At 38.9% G+C, this 16933-nt stretch overlaps 1 protein-coding gene across 1 annotated transcript; it reads right to left on the bottom strand.

Annotated features, from left to right (window-relative positions):
• Positions 1–966: 966 nt before the first annotated feature.
• Positions 967–15206, bottom strand: Spaca1 (sperm acrosome associated 1). Its single transcript, XM_038347097.1, is given in 12 exon segments — positions 967–1123; positions 1658–1778; positions 6040–6094; positions 6096–6136; positions 6139–6175; positions 7437–7511; positions 7513–7547; positions 8528–8629; positions 10859–10915; positions 13716–13774; positions 14987–15078; positions 15081–15206. Coding segments are annotated over 12 exon segments (957 nt in total).
• Positions 15207–16933: the final 1727 nt, after the last annotated feature.

Here is a 16933-nt window from a genome sequence, read left to right on the forward strand (position 1 = left end):
AAAAAAAAAATGGGAATAACCCCTGTGTCTTATCAGAGCATCTGGCTTAAAGTTAGAATCAACAACAACCACTAATTGCAGAAAGTCTACAAACTCATGGAAATTGAACAATGCTCAAGTGAATCACCACTGGGTCAAGAACAAAATAAAGAAAGAAATTAAAGACTAAAATTCAATGAAAATGACTGCACAACATACCCAAACTTATGGGACACAATGAAAGCAGTGCTATGAGGAAAGTTTATAGCACTAAATGCCTACATAAAGAAGCTGGAAAAATCCCACAGTAGCAAATTACAGAACACCTGAAAGTTCTAGAACAAAAAAAAAAAAAAAAAAGCAAACTCACTCAGGAGGACTAAATGACAGCAAATAAATTGAGAGCTAAAATCAACAAAATAGAAACAAACTAATACAAGAATCAATGAGACAAAGAGTTGGCTCTTTGAGAAAATCAACAAAATAGGCAAACCTTTATCCAAACTAACCAAAGGACAGAGAAATATCCAATTAACACATATGTTTTATACACTACATGTCTCGCAGTGATTATGAAGTATGATTTACTTTAGTGTTCAGTCTAGTTTTTCCAGGTAGGAAAAGCTTACTTTCCAAAGAAACTTCTATATTATATTTTTCTTTTTTAGGACAGAAAAGGCAAATGACCTCACAAGTGACTAAAGAGATCAGAAGCTATTTGTGTGTGTGTGTGTGTGTGTGTGTGTATTTGTGTGTGTATAGACAGACCTCAGGCTATTATCTGAAACAGTAAATACCAAGAACTGATTAAAAGAAAATTTAACAATTGAACTGAGAGCTGGACTGAATAAACAGATCTGTCCCATTACCACCACTGAGGTAAATTCAACCCGATGTCATTGAAGTATTTCAGTATATATTTTATTTTTACAATAATGAATCTGATATGTTCTAATTGACCTTGGTTTCTCATATGTCATCCATACATTATTCATTCCATTCACTTAAAGCATCATCTTCATGTCCAGGCATATCTGTTGGTGTTTGGTCAAGAGAAGTGGAATCTTTGTACTTCATAGAACTCAGCTCGGAGTGTATCTCAGTGGCTGAGGCTTTCGCCCCCCAGAAGGATTTCACTGCCGCCCTGGCGGAAAATGCAAAAACAAAAACAAAAGCCACAATAAAAAACACACAGAAACAAAAGTAAATGAGGTTCATGTTTACATCTCCTTTATATAGAAGGGGCCTTTTATTCACAGTTCAACACTTCTTTAAAGAGTCCATTGGCACTGTGATTGAATTCTCAGATTTGTGGGCTGTAATGCACACACAGACTTTCTCTTGTCCATTTATGTGAATTGGGAGGCAATAACAGCCAAGTTTTAAAGCAGTGAGAGCTATGGCTAAATGACAAAGATATTCATTTTTCTTCTTTTTTTAAACAATTTCCTTGTAAAATTATAAAATACACATCTGAAAGCTCTCCCATGGCTGCAAAAGTCATAGTGTTTTTTAAAAGCATCCATATACAAGCCGGGGTAAGTCATGAAGAAGATAGCATCAAGATACATAGAGGAGGACACCGCGGGGCATTGATCTGGGCTTCACTACAAATGGGTGGGGGCGGCTGAGGAAGTTGTCAGTCAAAGGTGACAGTGCATCCCGGCCATTCACCTACCAATTTATGATGATGAAGATCAATACAAAGATCACAAATATGCAGATAATGACTCCTATGGTCAGCACGAAAACTAGGACTGCATCAGTGTCTGGCCTGATTGTCCTTCTCATCTGTAGTTCTGAAAGTAGACACACACACATGACTGCCGCTAGAAATCGACGGGAAATGGCTATCTGAATGGACTGCTCCTGTAAATGCTATTTTGTGGATCTATGTTTCCACTTCTCTGAGGTAAATAAAACAGTAATCACTGACAATCGGGTAAGGGTATACTTAGTTTCCTAACAAACTTAGAGAGAACTTTCTCAAACTGACTATCGTGGCAAGGTTTGTTGGATTTCTGCCTATTCATTTCCAAGTGACTTATTTTGGGAAGCTGAAGTTTTTTACTTTGACGCAGAGTGATTTACTCAATGTTACTTTTTATGGTGACTGTTTTGAGTCACAGCTAAGAAACCTTGCCTATTACTGAATCATGAGGAGTTTCTCTCAGTTCCTCCTTTACAGACTTCAGGATTATGATACATGCTCTGGTTTTTAACTCTAAGACTGGGGGTTGATACTCACTGTTCTCCATAAAATATTCACACACTGCTCCTAAGTCAGGAGCTTCCTTTCTGCAGATAAGGCCTGCAGAGAGGCAGAGCTGTTCTGCAGGCTGTTTTCCTAGCGTCACCGTACTATAAACTGGTGAAGAGACAGCTTATATCTGTGTTATGTATTTTGTGGACACAATAGCTTTTCTATAGGTTTTTTTAATCCCCAAATTCCAAAATTGCACAAAAAAAATTTCATACATAGAAAAGGGTATTCAACTAAATCCTATATTATACAGGTAAGTAAACCAGGGACCAGGGAGGTTAGTTATTTGTATAAACCATGAGCTATTTAAACATTTAGTTTTAGTATGTACCACTCCGTGAGAAGTGTCTCCTGCATAGGCAATCGTCTGGATTTCTTCTTATCCCTCTTAATGCCATGGATTATAACCAGCTTTTCTCAGTAGTCAAACAGTATGAACACAATTGGTGATCTCCCCTTTAAACAATCCTAAGCAACGATTGCAAAGGTGCATTTATATTTTTATTCCAATATCATCAGATTAACAAAAAATTAATGATTTCAGGTTTGTGGAAAGTTGGAGATTTTTAAAACAGAGAGACAATGTTTAGGGCCAGGTTTGGATGAAAATTGCAAAATGAGTTTGTTTAATTCACTAGCACCCAACATCAGTCAAAGAGGATGGATAATAAAAGGGGATTTCCCCTCCTGAGAAGAGCGGTCATCTTGCAAGGACCATGTGGACTACATGTACATTTAATTTTCTTTAAAGACTGAATTTCATCTTAAAGTTTTCTAAGAAAAATTTAATGAAATTAAAATTAATGAAAATGGGTTAAATTTCAATACTTAATGTTTTAGGTAACATAGCTTATGTATATATTAGTTTCTATCATTACCAATAAAGTAACATAAAACTGGGGAACTTGGCAACAGCAGAAATTTGCTTCATATGCTGGAAGCCATAAATAATGTGTGTGTGTGTGTGTGTGTGTGTCTGTGTGTGTGTGTGCGCGCGCGCGCGCGCGTTCATGCAACTGGTGGGGCTTTGGGGGGGGTGGGGGTTACTGTGCTACCTTCTCAGCTTCTGTGGCCTCAGCCTGGATTCTGCTTCCATGTACCTCTTTCTCATTCCTCTTCCTCCTTCTTCCTTTATTCTCCCTCTTTTTCTTTTTCCCTTCCTCCCTCCTCTATCCAGAGTTCTTTTTGGGGGGGCACCAGACACAATCTCATCTTAACTGATGACATCTTCAATGATCCCTTTTCAAGTATACCTAGAATCTAAGTACTAAGAACTTAGAACACACATTATCTTTTAGGGGCATACAATTAAATCCCCAAACAATGCCATATATAAAGACAATAACTGTGAGTGAAAATTATATAAAAAGGAGGAAGAAAAATGGGAATGGAATTTTTCCTCTCTCCATGTAGCTCCAGCTGTCCTGAAACTTACTATGGAGATCATGCTGACCTGGGACTCACAGAGATTTGCTTGTCTCTGTGCTGGCATGCATTACTTACTACATTTGGAACAATTTTCTATTAGCTACATTTATCCTAAAAACATTTCTATTGCATATTTGATTCACTTCAGTATGGTAGAGTATGGCTATTTGTAAATAAAACATTTGTTCAATGGCTGAACAAGTGAAAAGGTCTGTTGCATTGGTTAGCTACTTGTCATTTTTCGGAGAAACTAATAGGTACTGAAATATTCTGAGGGTATTTTGTTGTTTAAGTGTGCATGCAGTAACTGGCAGAGCTACCTCACCATCCCTGGGCTGCTATGAAACAAAAGTCAACATTGCCTCAATCAAGAACAAGGATTTGGGGTCTCTGTTCTAACCCTTAGCTTACACATTAGAAAAAAAAAATGTTCCTTTCTTATTATGAAAAGCACTAACTACTAAAAGGAACCTATTAAGGGCCAGGCAGTGAGAACCAACTACACTAATGGGCAGACACATGTAGCAACATAAGCTATGGCAGGTTGAGAATGTTTATAAAGCTTGATGGTCCTCCAGTTGTAGCAGTCTTCTTGTGGCTGTTCGTAATAGTTTACAACATTACGCTACACTGAATTATCTCTTCATATGATATCTTCAACACAGTGGTTATTAGCTTTTACCCTGAAGATATTTTGCAATTGCAATCTAAAAATACACCAAGAAAGTTTAACTAGCAAACATTTATTTTTAAAACCTCTGACAAAATCCTTTGGCAGCTTATTTTCTTTCAATAAAGGACATTGTAATGGGCATGGTACTCCAGACTAAAACAAAAGCTTTTCAGACTGAGAAACATCTCCAAAAAGCAGAGGGCCCCCTAAAGTTACCTATCACCTCTAGAAGGTTTATAAAGAACAGCTCTCAGAAAATACAAGCTCTAGAATCTTTATGATTTGATAGCTATTTGGGTTGTCAACTGACTACTACAATCTGGAATCAACTAAAACCCAAGGTAGATGGGCACAACTTGTGAGGGATTTTCCCTGGTTTGGTCACTTGGGGCAGAGAGACTCATCCTAATCTGGTTCCCCACCTTCTAGCAGAAGCTCACACTAAACGACATAGAAGGAAGCATCTGCTTTCGCCTGCCTGTCCTCACTCTTGCTGGCAAGTTCATCAGTTCTGCTGACATATGCCTTTGCTGGTAGTAGGATCTACTTCTCTGAGACTCCAATTTAGTTGGAAGATCAGCTGAGGCATCCAGACTCATGGGCTGAATGACTACTAGACTCTTAACCTTCCATAAGGAGAGAGCCATTGTTGGACTACCTGAACCACAGCCTGTAAACCTCTACTAAATCCCCTCCTTAATATTCATTCAATCAGTTCTTCTAGAGAATCCTAACACAAGTGAGTTCTCAAAAGAGCTTGTGATCAGATACTCCTACAAACAAAGACAACAACAACATTAATATGGTTAGAGAGCATCTAAACCCAAGGAAATAGTTACCCTGGACATAGAGGATGCCATAGGTCAAACTGAATGAACATTCTTCTGAGAAAACAGTTTCTCAGAAGAAACTATTTCTAATATGCAAAGTCATGTTCAAGGATTAGATTAAGAACTTTAATACTGAATCATCAAAAATATAATCCAAAGCCAGGCATGATAGCACATAACTTTAATTCCAAGCACTCTGAAAGCAGAGGCAGGCAGATGAGTTCTAAGGCCCTGCCTGTCTATATTGTGGAGTTCCAGGACAGCCAGGGCTACCTAGAGAAACCCAATCTCAACACACACACACACACACACACACACACACACACACACACACACTTCAAATAGATAACTTCTAAAGAGAAATGCTCTGATTTCACAAATTTTAATTATATTTTTCCTGCAATCATGCATGAGAATCCATTTGTCTATCTTCCAAGTTCATGATGGAAATAAATGCACCAATATATTTCAAGTTGAAGGTCTGGGTGGGGTTTTTTTGTTTGTTTTGTTTTTAAGGTCAATTCTTTTGTTTAAAAATTCACTTCATTATGTCTATGAGCACTTTGGCTTGGATGTAATGTCAGCACACCAGAAGAGGGTATCACACTCCCATTAAAGACTCTTGTGAACCACCATCTGAGTATAGGGGATTGTACTTAGGACATGTGGAAGAGGCTGCCAGTGCCCCAGAAACTGGGTTTTTAAAGGAACAGTTTGTCTGATAATCCATGTGCCAGCTCCATACAGATCCACTCAGCCAGAAGCTCTGGGGTGCAGCTGCTAGAAATCTGTAGTTTCATAAGTTCATCAGGCATTTCCTGAAAGTAAGTTTGAGATATAAGGCAAACCAAAGCACTGCACATCACCACTTGTTGTGTAGACTGTGAACTTGATAGAGGCGACTATTTCATTATTGTCCAGTGGTGTCGCACTCGAAAGCCATGGGATGAAGCTCTCTTGTATGTCAAGGACTGCTGAATCATTTGAAAGTATAACAGGTTGCTATTAAAACCAAAACAAACAGAAACAAAATGTATGAATAGTCTCAGCTGGGTTCACTGATTACAAATGGAGACAGTGCAAGACAAGCAGGACTCGCTGGATCACTGGGAAACACAATAAGCTCACAGCACGAGCAAACAGTCCTCAAAAAAAAAATTGCTCGCTCTCTTCACCTAGCATGTAATGAACTGTACATATGTGATTTCAAATCAGATAATCTAGACTTCAAGTCTCAATCCTGTTGACTACGGACAGTACTTCTTGTGCTGGTTAGTTTTTGTCAACTTGACACAAGTTAGGGACACCTGGCCAAAGGGAACCTCAGTAGAGAAAATGCCTCTACCTAACTGGCCTGTTGGCAAGTCTGGGGAACATTTCCTTGATTAATGATTGATGTGGGAGGGTCCAGACCACTGTTGGGGATGACACCCTTGAACAGGAGGTAGTCTTGGGTTGTATAGGAATGTAATGTAAACTGAGCACATATGGAAAGCAAGTATGCGTGGTTCTGCTGCAGGTTCCCGCGTTGATTTCCCTCAGTAATGAACTGTCACTTGGAATGGAGCTTCAAAAAACTCTTTCCTTCCAGTTTGATTTCAGTTAGTGTTTTCTTACAGCAACAGAAAAGCATACTAGACTCTTTATTTTTATTTAGTTTATGTTTTTGGTTTATTTGCTTTTTAAATTATTGTTTATTTTTTTTGAGACAGGGTTTCTCGGCTGAGCTTGAGCCTGTCCTGGGAAAACTAGCTTTGTAGACGCAAGCTGGCCTCAAACTCACGAGAATCCCACCCTGTCTCTGCCTCAACAGTGCTGGGATTAAGACAGTGTCCGCCATTGCCTCGCTTTCTGAGACACTTTCTATGCCTCAATTACTTATCTATAAAATGACACACTTATTTATTTTAAAAAAGTTTATAGGGTTGTTTTAATGTCTTTTAAATGAACTCTTATCATTCCAATTTGTTATCCAGCATTTATAATACCTTTAATTAATGTTAATATTATTTACCATGCCATATAAAACAGAACTAATTTTGGTTCCAAAACAGAATATATCATAAAGTGTGTAAATTTAAGTTATAATTATAGATAACCTAAGACATATGTTTTTTCGTCTGACAAAAAAATGAATTTAAATAATAAAGTTATATGATTTTTAACTCAATTTCTTCAAATTGCTTTCTTAAAATATGAGAACTAGGTAGCAAATGTTACCAGTCAGAGGAAAATACACTGATTATACACAGGTTCTACTTACTGATTGATCTGACTGAAGAAGCTTCCCACATATATTTGAAGCGATTTCGGGAGATATATGAACACATGACAGTCTAAACACTGTCGAGGCTTTCAGAAATTGGTTTTCCCCCCCTGAAAAAGAAGAAAACAATAAATTATATAAGTACATTGGGAAGCAAATTGCTTATTTATCTGTCCATACACCTTTTTTAACAACAATTTTTAATTACATTCATCCAATCATTTAATTTATATAATCATCCCAAGAAACAGCCTTATCAAGACACTGGACCACATACATTATACACATACATCCACATCAATATATATTATACATAATATGAGGGTTTGACTAGCTATGAAAAGCCAAATGTCTTCAGTTGAGTAAACAGATCCAAAGTCATGAAATCTGAAGATCCCTGAAAAGACAACATAAGGCCTGCTAGAATCCAGGTCTCAAATCCTATCTCCCCACAGTGGTAAAGAACACTACAATATTGTTTGGGACCCCTTCTTACACACCACACTGTTGTAAAAAGCAACCCTCAGAAGTCAAATGCTGAGGACACTGAATCTTGTAATTTGGAGTCCAATTATAGAGAAGTCACCAAAAGAAGCAGGTGAGGAGACACCATGACTCTTTTATCTACATGCAGAAAAAATGTGGAAGAGGAAAAGACATTCAACTTAGTGATATGCTACTCTGAACCTAGTGATCTGCCCAGGGCTTCTAACTTAGGGTTATGAAACCTCATTTAGAGAAGTTGAAATGCCAGAAAAACATAATTTGATACAAAGAGCTCCAAGTTCCAACTGTAAGGTTTACCAATCTACAGATAAAATGTCATGGCCATAGCATCGGACGTGTTCCACTCCAGGGTAGGCTCGAATACAGACCCCAGGCACAGTGAAGCTCCAGCATATCAGATTCTACACACAAGTGAAATGAATATCAAAAGCAGGGCTACTTAGAACTCTGCCTAGAGAAAGGGTATTTAATTTATTACTTCTTTTTATCAGACGATTGTCTCCTTGTACTCAGTAGTAGGTTGAGGTTAAAGATATTTCCCCAGCATAAACCCTCCTTCAGCAAATATGGACTCAACTCACAGCCACAATCAACAGGTCCACGGCATTCTTCCACACGAACAATACACTTGGATTCACCTCCAGGGCATCCATTGGTTAAAATAACTTCTCTGATTCCAACACCTTTATTTAAAAAAAAAAAATGAGCAAATGTTTAAATAAAAATAACCACAAAAGGTCGTTCTTCCCATTCCAGTCTGTAATTTCTTTAGTTTTATTTTGAGAATGTTCTCTTAATTATGAAAATTAAATTCCTAAGTTCAGAATGAGAACATGTAGAGCTTTTGTAGACTCTTCACTCCAGTTATTTCTGAAAACGGTATTTCCCCAAGAAAGTTTTCTAAGATACTGATTCCCATCAGAAAAAGGGTTCTATGTTCACATGCATATTTTAAAATTTTACAATAAGGTCCTCTTTATTATAGAATTTTTGAAAGTTTTAGTATGCTAATAAATACACTGCCCTGCATAATTTTTCATTGACTAAAACATAAAATTTTTACATTTCAGTATCTTTAAAATCAGAACTCATTTATAATTGTGCATGTTTTAAATTGATAGAATTTTTCTTTTAAGAATACCTAAATTATTCTTCCTACAGCCTATAAAATTTGATTTGATATACTACATAGGATTACACAAATTTGTGATCATGGAATTTTTCAGGATTGGGGTTGGAGTTTCTGGAAGAAATTCCAGAATCATATTTTATCATAAAAATGTTTTTAAATAATTTTTAATAATGCTGTATTGATAAAGTCTCTGTATTAACTATAGATGGGATAAACTATTAACTACACCTCTATTTCCAGGAAGATACTCTTTCCGAAACTGTCACACATTTTGTAGCAAGAAATCAAATCGTTATTAGCTGATCCTAGAGCGTAGCTGGTTCTCACTCCTGTCCTGTAATGAGCTGTGAAAAGGCCTAGGCAGAGTCTGTCTTCATCTTCCCAGCTGGATTCCCCTCTTTAGCCCCTAACAAGGTGTTAATCAGGAGCTAATTCCAAGGAAAGGAAAAGCTGAAGATGACAGGTGGCTTAGGAATATAAGAGTGCATGAAAGTCGCCTGGAGATCTTTTTAAAATGCAAATTCTGTCCCAGTCTTGGAAATGTCTGCAATCCTGAATTTCTAGCAAATTCTTGGGAGATGCTACACTGTTGAGGGCTAAGAAAGTGGATCCCCACAAGATCAGGAGAAGGAAGGTTGGAGTTGTTATAAAAATAAATCTACCGGGGAAAACTCAGCAGCAACAACAACAAAAGACAAATGGCACTCTCAGGCTGTTTCATGATGATGCCTGTCATTTTGGCTGTCACTACAAAGCTAAGGCCAGACTCCATTTTAAGATAATTAGGAAAAGGTGGCTGTCAGGAGCTGGGAGGATGAGTGTATGGAATACTATCTACGGGGTATGGGAATTATTTTGGGGTACTGAAAATGTTCTACAGATAATGCTGATGTAGTGTTTGGGCCACTGAATTGTATACTTGAAAGTGGTTATATATGAATGTTTCAGCACCCACATAAAAAATTGTCAGTTCTGGTAATTTACAAAACTTTGACCTAAAAAGAAGTCTCTGGAGATGTGTACAGACTATAATCTCATCACTGCCATGCTCCCAAGTTAGAAAAAAAATTTAATTTATTAATTATGTGTTGTCTCCTCACGATGCAGATTCCCAGCAATGGTTGAAGAAACTAAGGGACTTCCAGCACTAGCAAGATCAGCTTCCTTGTTAATTGATCAGAACTTCAAATTCTTAGGCCTACCCATAGTCCTAGGTTGTCAGAAACTCTGGGTTAGTCCAGTACTTTTAACATACTTAGGGTAGCTGTTTAAGAACCAGTGGTCTACACAGCATAGGTAGCCTGAGTCCTAATCCTACATAAGAGATTTTGTTTAAAATTTCTATTCATAGAATGGACAATGTCACATTCTTTCATCTTTATTCATCTTGCCAAGCTAACACCCCTTTTTCTCCAAAATATAATGCACAAACTGGAGAAAAGGAGTACTTATAATAGTCTATTGCAAATAAGCTTATTTTTTGGCAGGTTTGCCAAAGGAGTGTGGGAAGGCATCTGTCAGATACACCGAAGATCTCTCATCTTTGAACATCTGTGAAGCAAAATTTTAGTTTAGTGAAAATAGCTTATATGCAAAAATACCCTGAACCCGAAAATATACCTTTTGAAGCAACTACCTAGTACTGTGTGTACATTATAGTAAAAGGCATAGAAAGAAATGAGACACAAAGAAAGGGTAAGTAGTAGAAAAATTACAAATAACTGGCATTTCATCTTGGTAGAAACCATGACAGGCTATTCCTCTGGTCTCTGCTACTTACCACATGTCACTGTGCACATTCCAAATTCGACTTCTTTGACTACTGTTTTGTTCTGAACTAAACATAAAGTTAAAAAAACATTATTTAACCATATGAAAACTTTTAAAAGTGAACAACGTCTTATTGGGAGGTGTAGGGTACAGGTAATTGTCATTTGGGCAGTAGAGGATTTTTTAAAAAATGCTCTATTAAAACCAGGAAAGCAAAGCTGCTCCTCACATAAACACAGCTATCACCGTTCTAAATCAAGGAAAGACTACCCCCTTTAAGAACATTCATCAAGTTAGAAATAACTTAAATTTTGCTTTTGAATCTCATATATAACATAGGGATTTTCTTTTTTTACTAACAAATACACAGTGGATTAAAATATAACTGGAAAAGTATAATAATATATACACACAGTAGTCCCTGAACTTTGGGAACCATTTTAAAATATTCTCTATTTTCTATAAAGAAGGAAAAAGAAATAAACTAATACAAAGCAATTTATATTTGTGAATAAATCTTCATACTAAGTGTGCATCAAAATTATAAAAGTTACAAATATATTTCATTCATTCACTTTGCAGGTTTAGATGGCAGATGTCGATGTGTCTAAGAATCCATTCCAATGCTTTATTCAGCAGGATAATCTATAATACATACAATTATTATGTAATTACTTGAATATCTAATTATGTGAGAAGTTAAGTAGTCTTGGTTCTCAATCACATTTTCTTGTGACTTTCCTTTTGTGATTTGGGAGTTTTGTTTCAGAGACAGAGTTTTGCTACACAGCAGACCACCCTTTAACTCAGTGGTCTTCTTGTCTCGGCTTCTCTATGATTACAGGTATGAATTATCATGCTAGGATATTTCCTTTTTTCCTAATCATTCTGAAGTTTAGCCTGAGTTCTTATAGCTCTAACATATAAACAGGTCTTCAAAAACACACATTAAGACTCAAATCTCAACAGAAAAATACACAATGGGCTGTTGAAGGAGAATGTTAAAGACACTGGATCTCTAAGCAACAAATCACGCAGAAATCACATCCAACTTGAAGTCCAAAATACTGCTTCTGCCACTAATTCACTGTTTGAAGCAACTCAATTCTGTCAGACTTAATTAACCCTTTGTAAAAAAAATGCAAAGCCTATCTTACTTGATAATTAAATAGAATGAAATACTGTGTGGAAATATTCTACAAACTGCTTAGGACTGTGGAACCACTTAAAACACAACAGTTAACTCAATTCAAACTCATTTTGTAGTTATTAATTTCAAGTTCTAATTTTTCCCATTTTCAATATTGTGAAACATTAACAGTTTCACAAACACTCTGTTCTGTATTTGAAAGCATCAAATATAGAACTGTTAATACAGAGAAAGCATAGGAGACATATAATTAAATCAACATTGACTTTGTTAAATGATTTCAGCTAACACAATGATCAATTTGAATTGACGTTTTAATACTTGGAATGCCTGAACAATTTCAGGTGGCATATTATGAGACCTAAGTTAAAAACTGGTTCCTGAGCATAAAAGCAAGTATAAGAGAATGACTACTGGACCACTTCGAACCATCAGTCACTACCTCTGCTACTCCGGGAAGTAAAACTAAAATTAATAAATTGACAACTGATTGGAATTGTCTAGAAAGAAGAACAGTTGTGAAATAAGCCAAAGCTCTGAGGTCGCCATCTCTTTCCATCTCTCCAGCTTCTCCTCTCTCCTTGCTTTGCACTGTCTTTCAGGAACATGGAAGAAGCTCCTCGAGGAACCCCCTTTGTCGTCAGCCTCGGTGAACAGTCAGTAGAGTTCGTCAGTAATGAACAAAGTTGGGGGTTTGACACCCGGGGTTCTGTTTTGTACAGTTTGCTTTTTTGCTTGCTTTTTTTGTTGTTGTTAATGATGGCCAAGTAAACAAGGCAAAACATTTTACAATTAGTAAACAATGATGAACAGAGACAGACAGCAATGTAAAGGTAAAGGGAAAACAGTTACAAAATCTAAACCTCAGTGACACATGACATCACTGATGAATAATAGCCTGGATTTTCTTTAACATGGAATTTCTTAAAGATGAAGACATTTAGTACATCTCCCAAGAGGGTTTTCTCCTGAAATATTCTGCTACAAAAACCTGAATAATCTTGTTTTCCTAAAATTCACAAGGACAGTATTCTTTCCTTTTTCATGTTCATACATCAAATTAACTTGACAAGATTTGTAAGTGGATAAATCATGACAGCAGGTATCTATGTGGGGACTCAAAGAAAATAGATGATGTTGACATGAATAAAACTCGTTGACTAATCTTCCAATTGTTTACAAATCTAAAACTGTAAATGCTTTGCAATTATGCAGCAAAAAATGGCATTCTCTCCAAAGAACTGTGTGCCTTTCATATTCTTCAGAAGTATTGTGTTTTGACAATAATGCCAAAAGAACCACAGCAAATAATGAACTAGACTCTATTAGGGAAGCAGCAGTTGAACGTACACGATGGACACATTCCAGCTTCACATTTAATAGTTGAGAATTTAGGTGCACTCAAGTTCTCTGCCCAGTGTTAGAGTGTATGGCTTCAAAGGTAGGAATCGGGGGTTACAAGACTGAAATTTCCATCTAAGCTTCTCACGAAGTGCTTTTGCCAAGCCCTTATTTTTGTGAACTGTCTGAAAGCAGACTTAAAAGTAAAAAGCAAGAAAAGAAAAAAAAAGTATACTAGCTAGTAAATGACAATAACAACTTTTACAGATCTTCTAGCCTACAACGATGTTTCTGAAATGTTTATATAGCCATCACCTGTGTTTATAATCCTGGGCTTAGTCTCTCTAAGAAAAGGCACTCAGGCATGAAACTGTACATCTAAAATTGCAGAGGACACATGAATCCTCAGAAGCCCACAATGCAGAACGTGAAGCCCTGCAAGAGTAAGTGCACTCAACTTTTGAGTTTGGATATAAGGGATTATAAATCCATCACTAGGGGTTCGCCTCAACATTTATTTAGGATTGTATAGCTAGAATTTTCCCTTTGGCAGTTTAATATTAAAACTATTCACTCAGAGAAAAGAAGCAATGCCTAGGCCCTAGTCTCTTCTGTAGTCCTTTCTCACATTTCCAAAGTCAAGCAGCTCTTCAAGATGTCTGCATTGTTGTCAAGGAAGGATCCCCAATAACCTCAGACAGTCCATTTCTTTCTGATGCTGAGAGGCACTGCCTGTCATCAGGAAATAAAAGGATAGCAGTACCCCAATGCTATATGTATAGACTGAGAAGACACCAAGAAAACAAAGATATCAAGACAATGTCTGCTGGGCCGTTCGTTGGTGGGGGTAGGATCATCCTCCTTTAGACGTCTGCCGACTTGGACTTGCCACTGACCTCCCAGCATGTGAGTTACTAGTGAATGTCAACTGTTTCTGTTGATTAATGAGCCAGGAGTAGAAGCCATGTTTACAGAACCAAACGCAGCTCTGTTTGTCTCTTGTGTGAACACATCTTCAGCCAACAATGTCATTACTGGGATCTTTTCATTTTCTACTGCCTCGGTCCCTTGAAGGACAGATACTACATGGCCTCCTGTCAGGGTGCTGAGGGCTGTACCAAGATTATGGGAGCTTCGGGACAGTTCTGTCAGGAGGTTCATTTAGGTATGCCACAGCAAAAGGAATCCCGACTTTCCTTGAGTTCCCATCTCAAGAACAGCAAAAGAAGAGGATGCCAAGCATTTCAAGAACAGGAAAGGAAAAGGATGTCAAGCATTTTGGAAATTAAAAACAAATACAACAAAAAACCTACTATGAGAAGATGGTTACACACCCCACGATTCCCCATAGTGAGGGGGTACCTCATTAATTACAAATGTCATTCCCTTCTCCAAAGTTACACTTGGAAAGTATTTCTATAGCAATTTCAATATTCGTGCTTATTTTCCTGGAGCCCTGGACATGAGCACCTCGTTTTTTTTAAAGGCTATAGCTGCACATAGCACATAGTGGGTAATAAACTCGGGGCTTATGTGTACACCAGAAAACTCAACAGAAGGTGACATTGGTAATTCCTTTCTGAGGAAAGGGTGGGCTTCTGCCCTCTTCAGGGGCTCCTGTGGTCCAAGAACGCCATCTGCCCTCACCCTCTTCCTCGGCGCGCCGGACGAGTCTCATTCTCGGGCACATCATTGTCATTCTCGGCCTCCTCGTCCACTCGCTCCTCATTTTCGATCTCGTGGACCCACGCCGGATTCCTGGGTCACTGGTGACATTCGCTGCCTGCGACGCCTGCAGGCACACTAGGAGCAGCCAGCCGAGGGCCAGCAGCAGCTCTGCGGGCCAGTCCGCGCCCACGGCGCGCATGCTTCTCGGCCTCTCGGCCGCCCAACGCACAGTTGCAGCCCAGGCTCTGGAGGAGAGGCGCTTCGAACAGCGGCCACGAGCGCGGCGCCGCCAAGCCGAGCCTGCCTGGCGACCATTGAGGCGTCATCGCGCGTCACCCCGTTCGAGACCCCGAGCGAGGGCGAAGGCCGAGCAAGGAACGCGTGCAGGGGGGCGGGGAGGGGGGCGCAGAAGGGGTCCGGAGCCCATGGGGGGGAAAGGGCAGGGCGGGGCTTCCGGCGCCACTTCCGCCCGCCCTTTCTCCCTGAGCAAGCCGGTAAGGAAGGTCACCCTTGTGCTCAGGGTTGCAACCACCTTTTCCCGATGTCAGCTGCTTGCGTTACCTTATTAATCTAGTCGCCCACCGAAAGACCTTGGCCAGCGTGCCTTCCAAGACACTATATTTTTCCTATTCCTAAAACTTAGGTGTTCCGAACTAGACTCCGCTGCACCCTTCATGTGACTTTATGTTCAAATTCTCCGTCCTTCTTCATCCATCTGGGACTCATTGCAGTGGTTTTAAGTAGAAGGCATGAGGATCTACAGCAGCAGGTGGGACTGATTTGCAAAGCATGCAGGGAAGCAGTTGCTGAGAATTGTCGGAATACCGCTTCATCAAGCGTTTCCCTTTTTACATTGTGCGGAATTGTCAGCTCCATGTGGGACTTTTAAGCCCTAGACTGGCAGAGGGAAGGGAAACAGGTTAAATTGTAAACTTTTTGTCCCATCGTAGTTTTCGGCACCCATTTGGAATGTGGGATTCGACTTTCATGGAGATTTTGGAGACCCGTAGTCAATATCCCCCAGGTTTGATTTGGAAAACATCTTCAGATGGCTGCCCAAGCTGTGAGTGATCAGGCCCTGTGGAGGGTACTCTAACAAATGCTCCACAAATCCCTATAACGATTTAAATTAAGAATCTGTCCTGCTAGTTATGGTTTTTTTTTTTTTTTTTTTTGTTTTTTTTTTTTTTTATTCCTAAGGTTAGGTCAGGCTGGAAGTCAAAACTGATAGCTTATTATTTCTACTTGAATAAGTAGATCTTAGTTTCTGATTCCCCACTACCTCATTCAGTAGCAGCATGCACATTTTTGTCTCAGGAATGAAGAGAGAAGTTGCGCTCCTTCTATTAGTGGTATTTTCTCTGGTCTTTATAGTTCTTCTCTGGCAATAGGAACATAGGGATTTTGAGTCAGAAAGAAACTTAGAAATCATCCTAATTTGAGTCCCTCAGTTATTAGGCCAGGAGATTAATAACTGGACAGATTAAGTGACAAGCTCAAGACCACCTGGAGCAACTGGGTCCCACAAGCAGAGCTCTGAACTGTGCAGTGATTCCTATAATTCCAAGTTCACAGTGAAGACATACAAAGTGTGGGACTAGAAATCAAGAGTTCAATGACTGACTTAGTTAGGGCTGGTGTGTGTCTTAGTTAGGGCTCTATTGCTGTGGAGACACGCCATGACCACAGCAGCTCCTCTAAAGGAAACATTTAATTGGGGCTGGCTTGCAGTTCAGAGGCTGAGTCCATTACTGTCATGGCAGGAAGCATGGTGGCATCCAGGTGTTGGCAAAGCCAAGAGTTCTATATCTGGATCTGCAGGAAACAGGAAAAGACAGTGAGCCACCTGGCATGGCTTGAGCTTCTGAAACCTCAAAACCTACCCCCTAGTGACACCTTCCCTCTAACAAAGCTACACCTACTTAA

This window comes from Arvicola amphibius, chromosome 11 (assembly GCF_903992535.2).
Source record: "Arvicola amphibius chromosome 11, mArvAmp1.2, whole genome shotgun sequence".
Classification (NCBI taxonomy): domain Eukaryota; kingdom Metazoa; phylum Chordata; class Mammalia; order Rodentia; family Cricetidae; genus Arvicola; species Arvicola amphibius.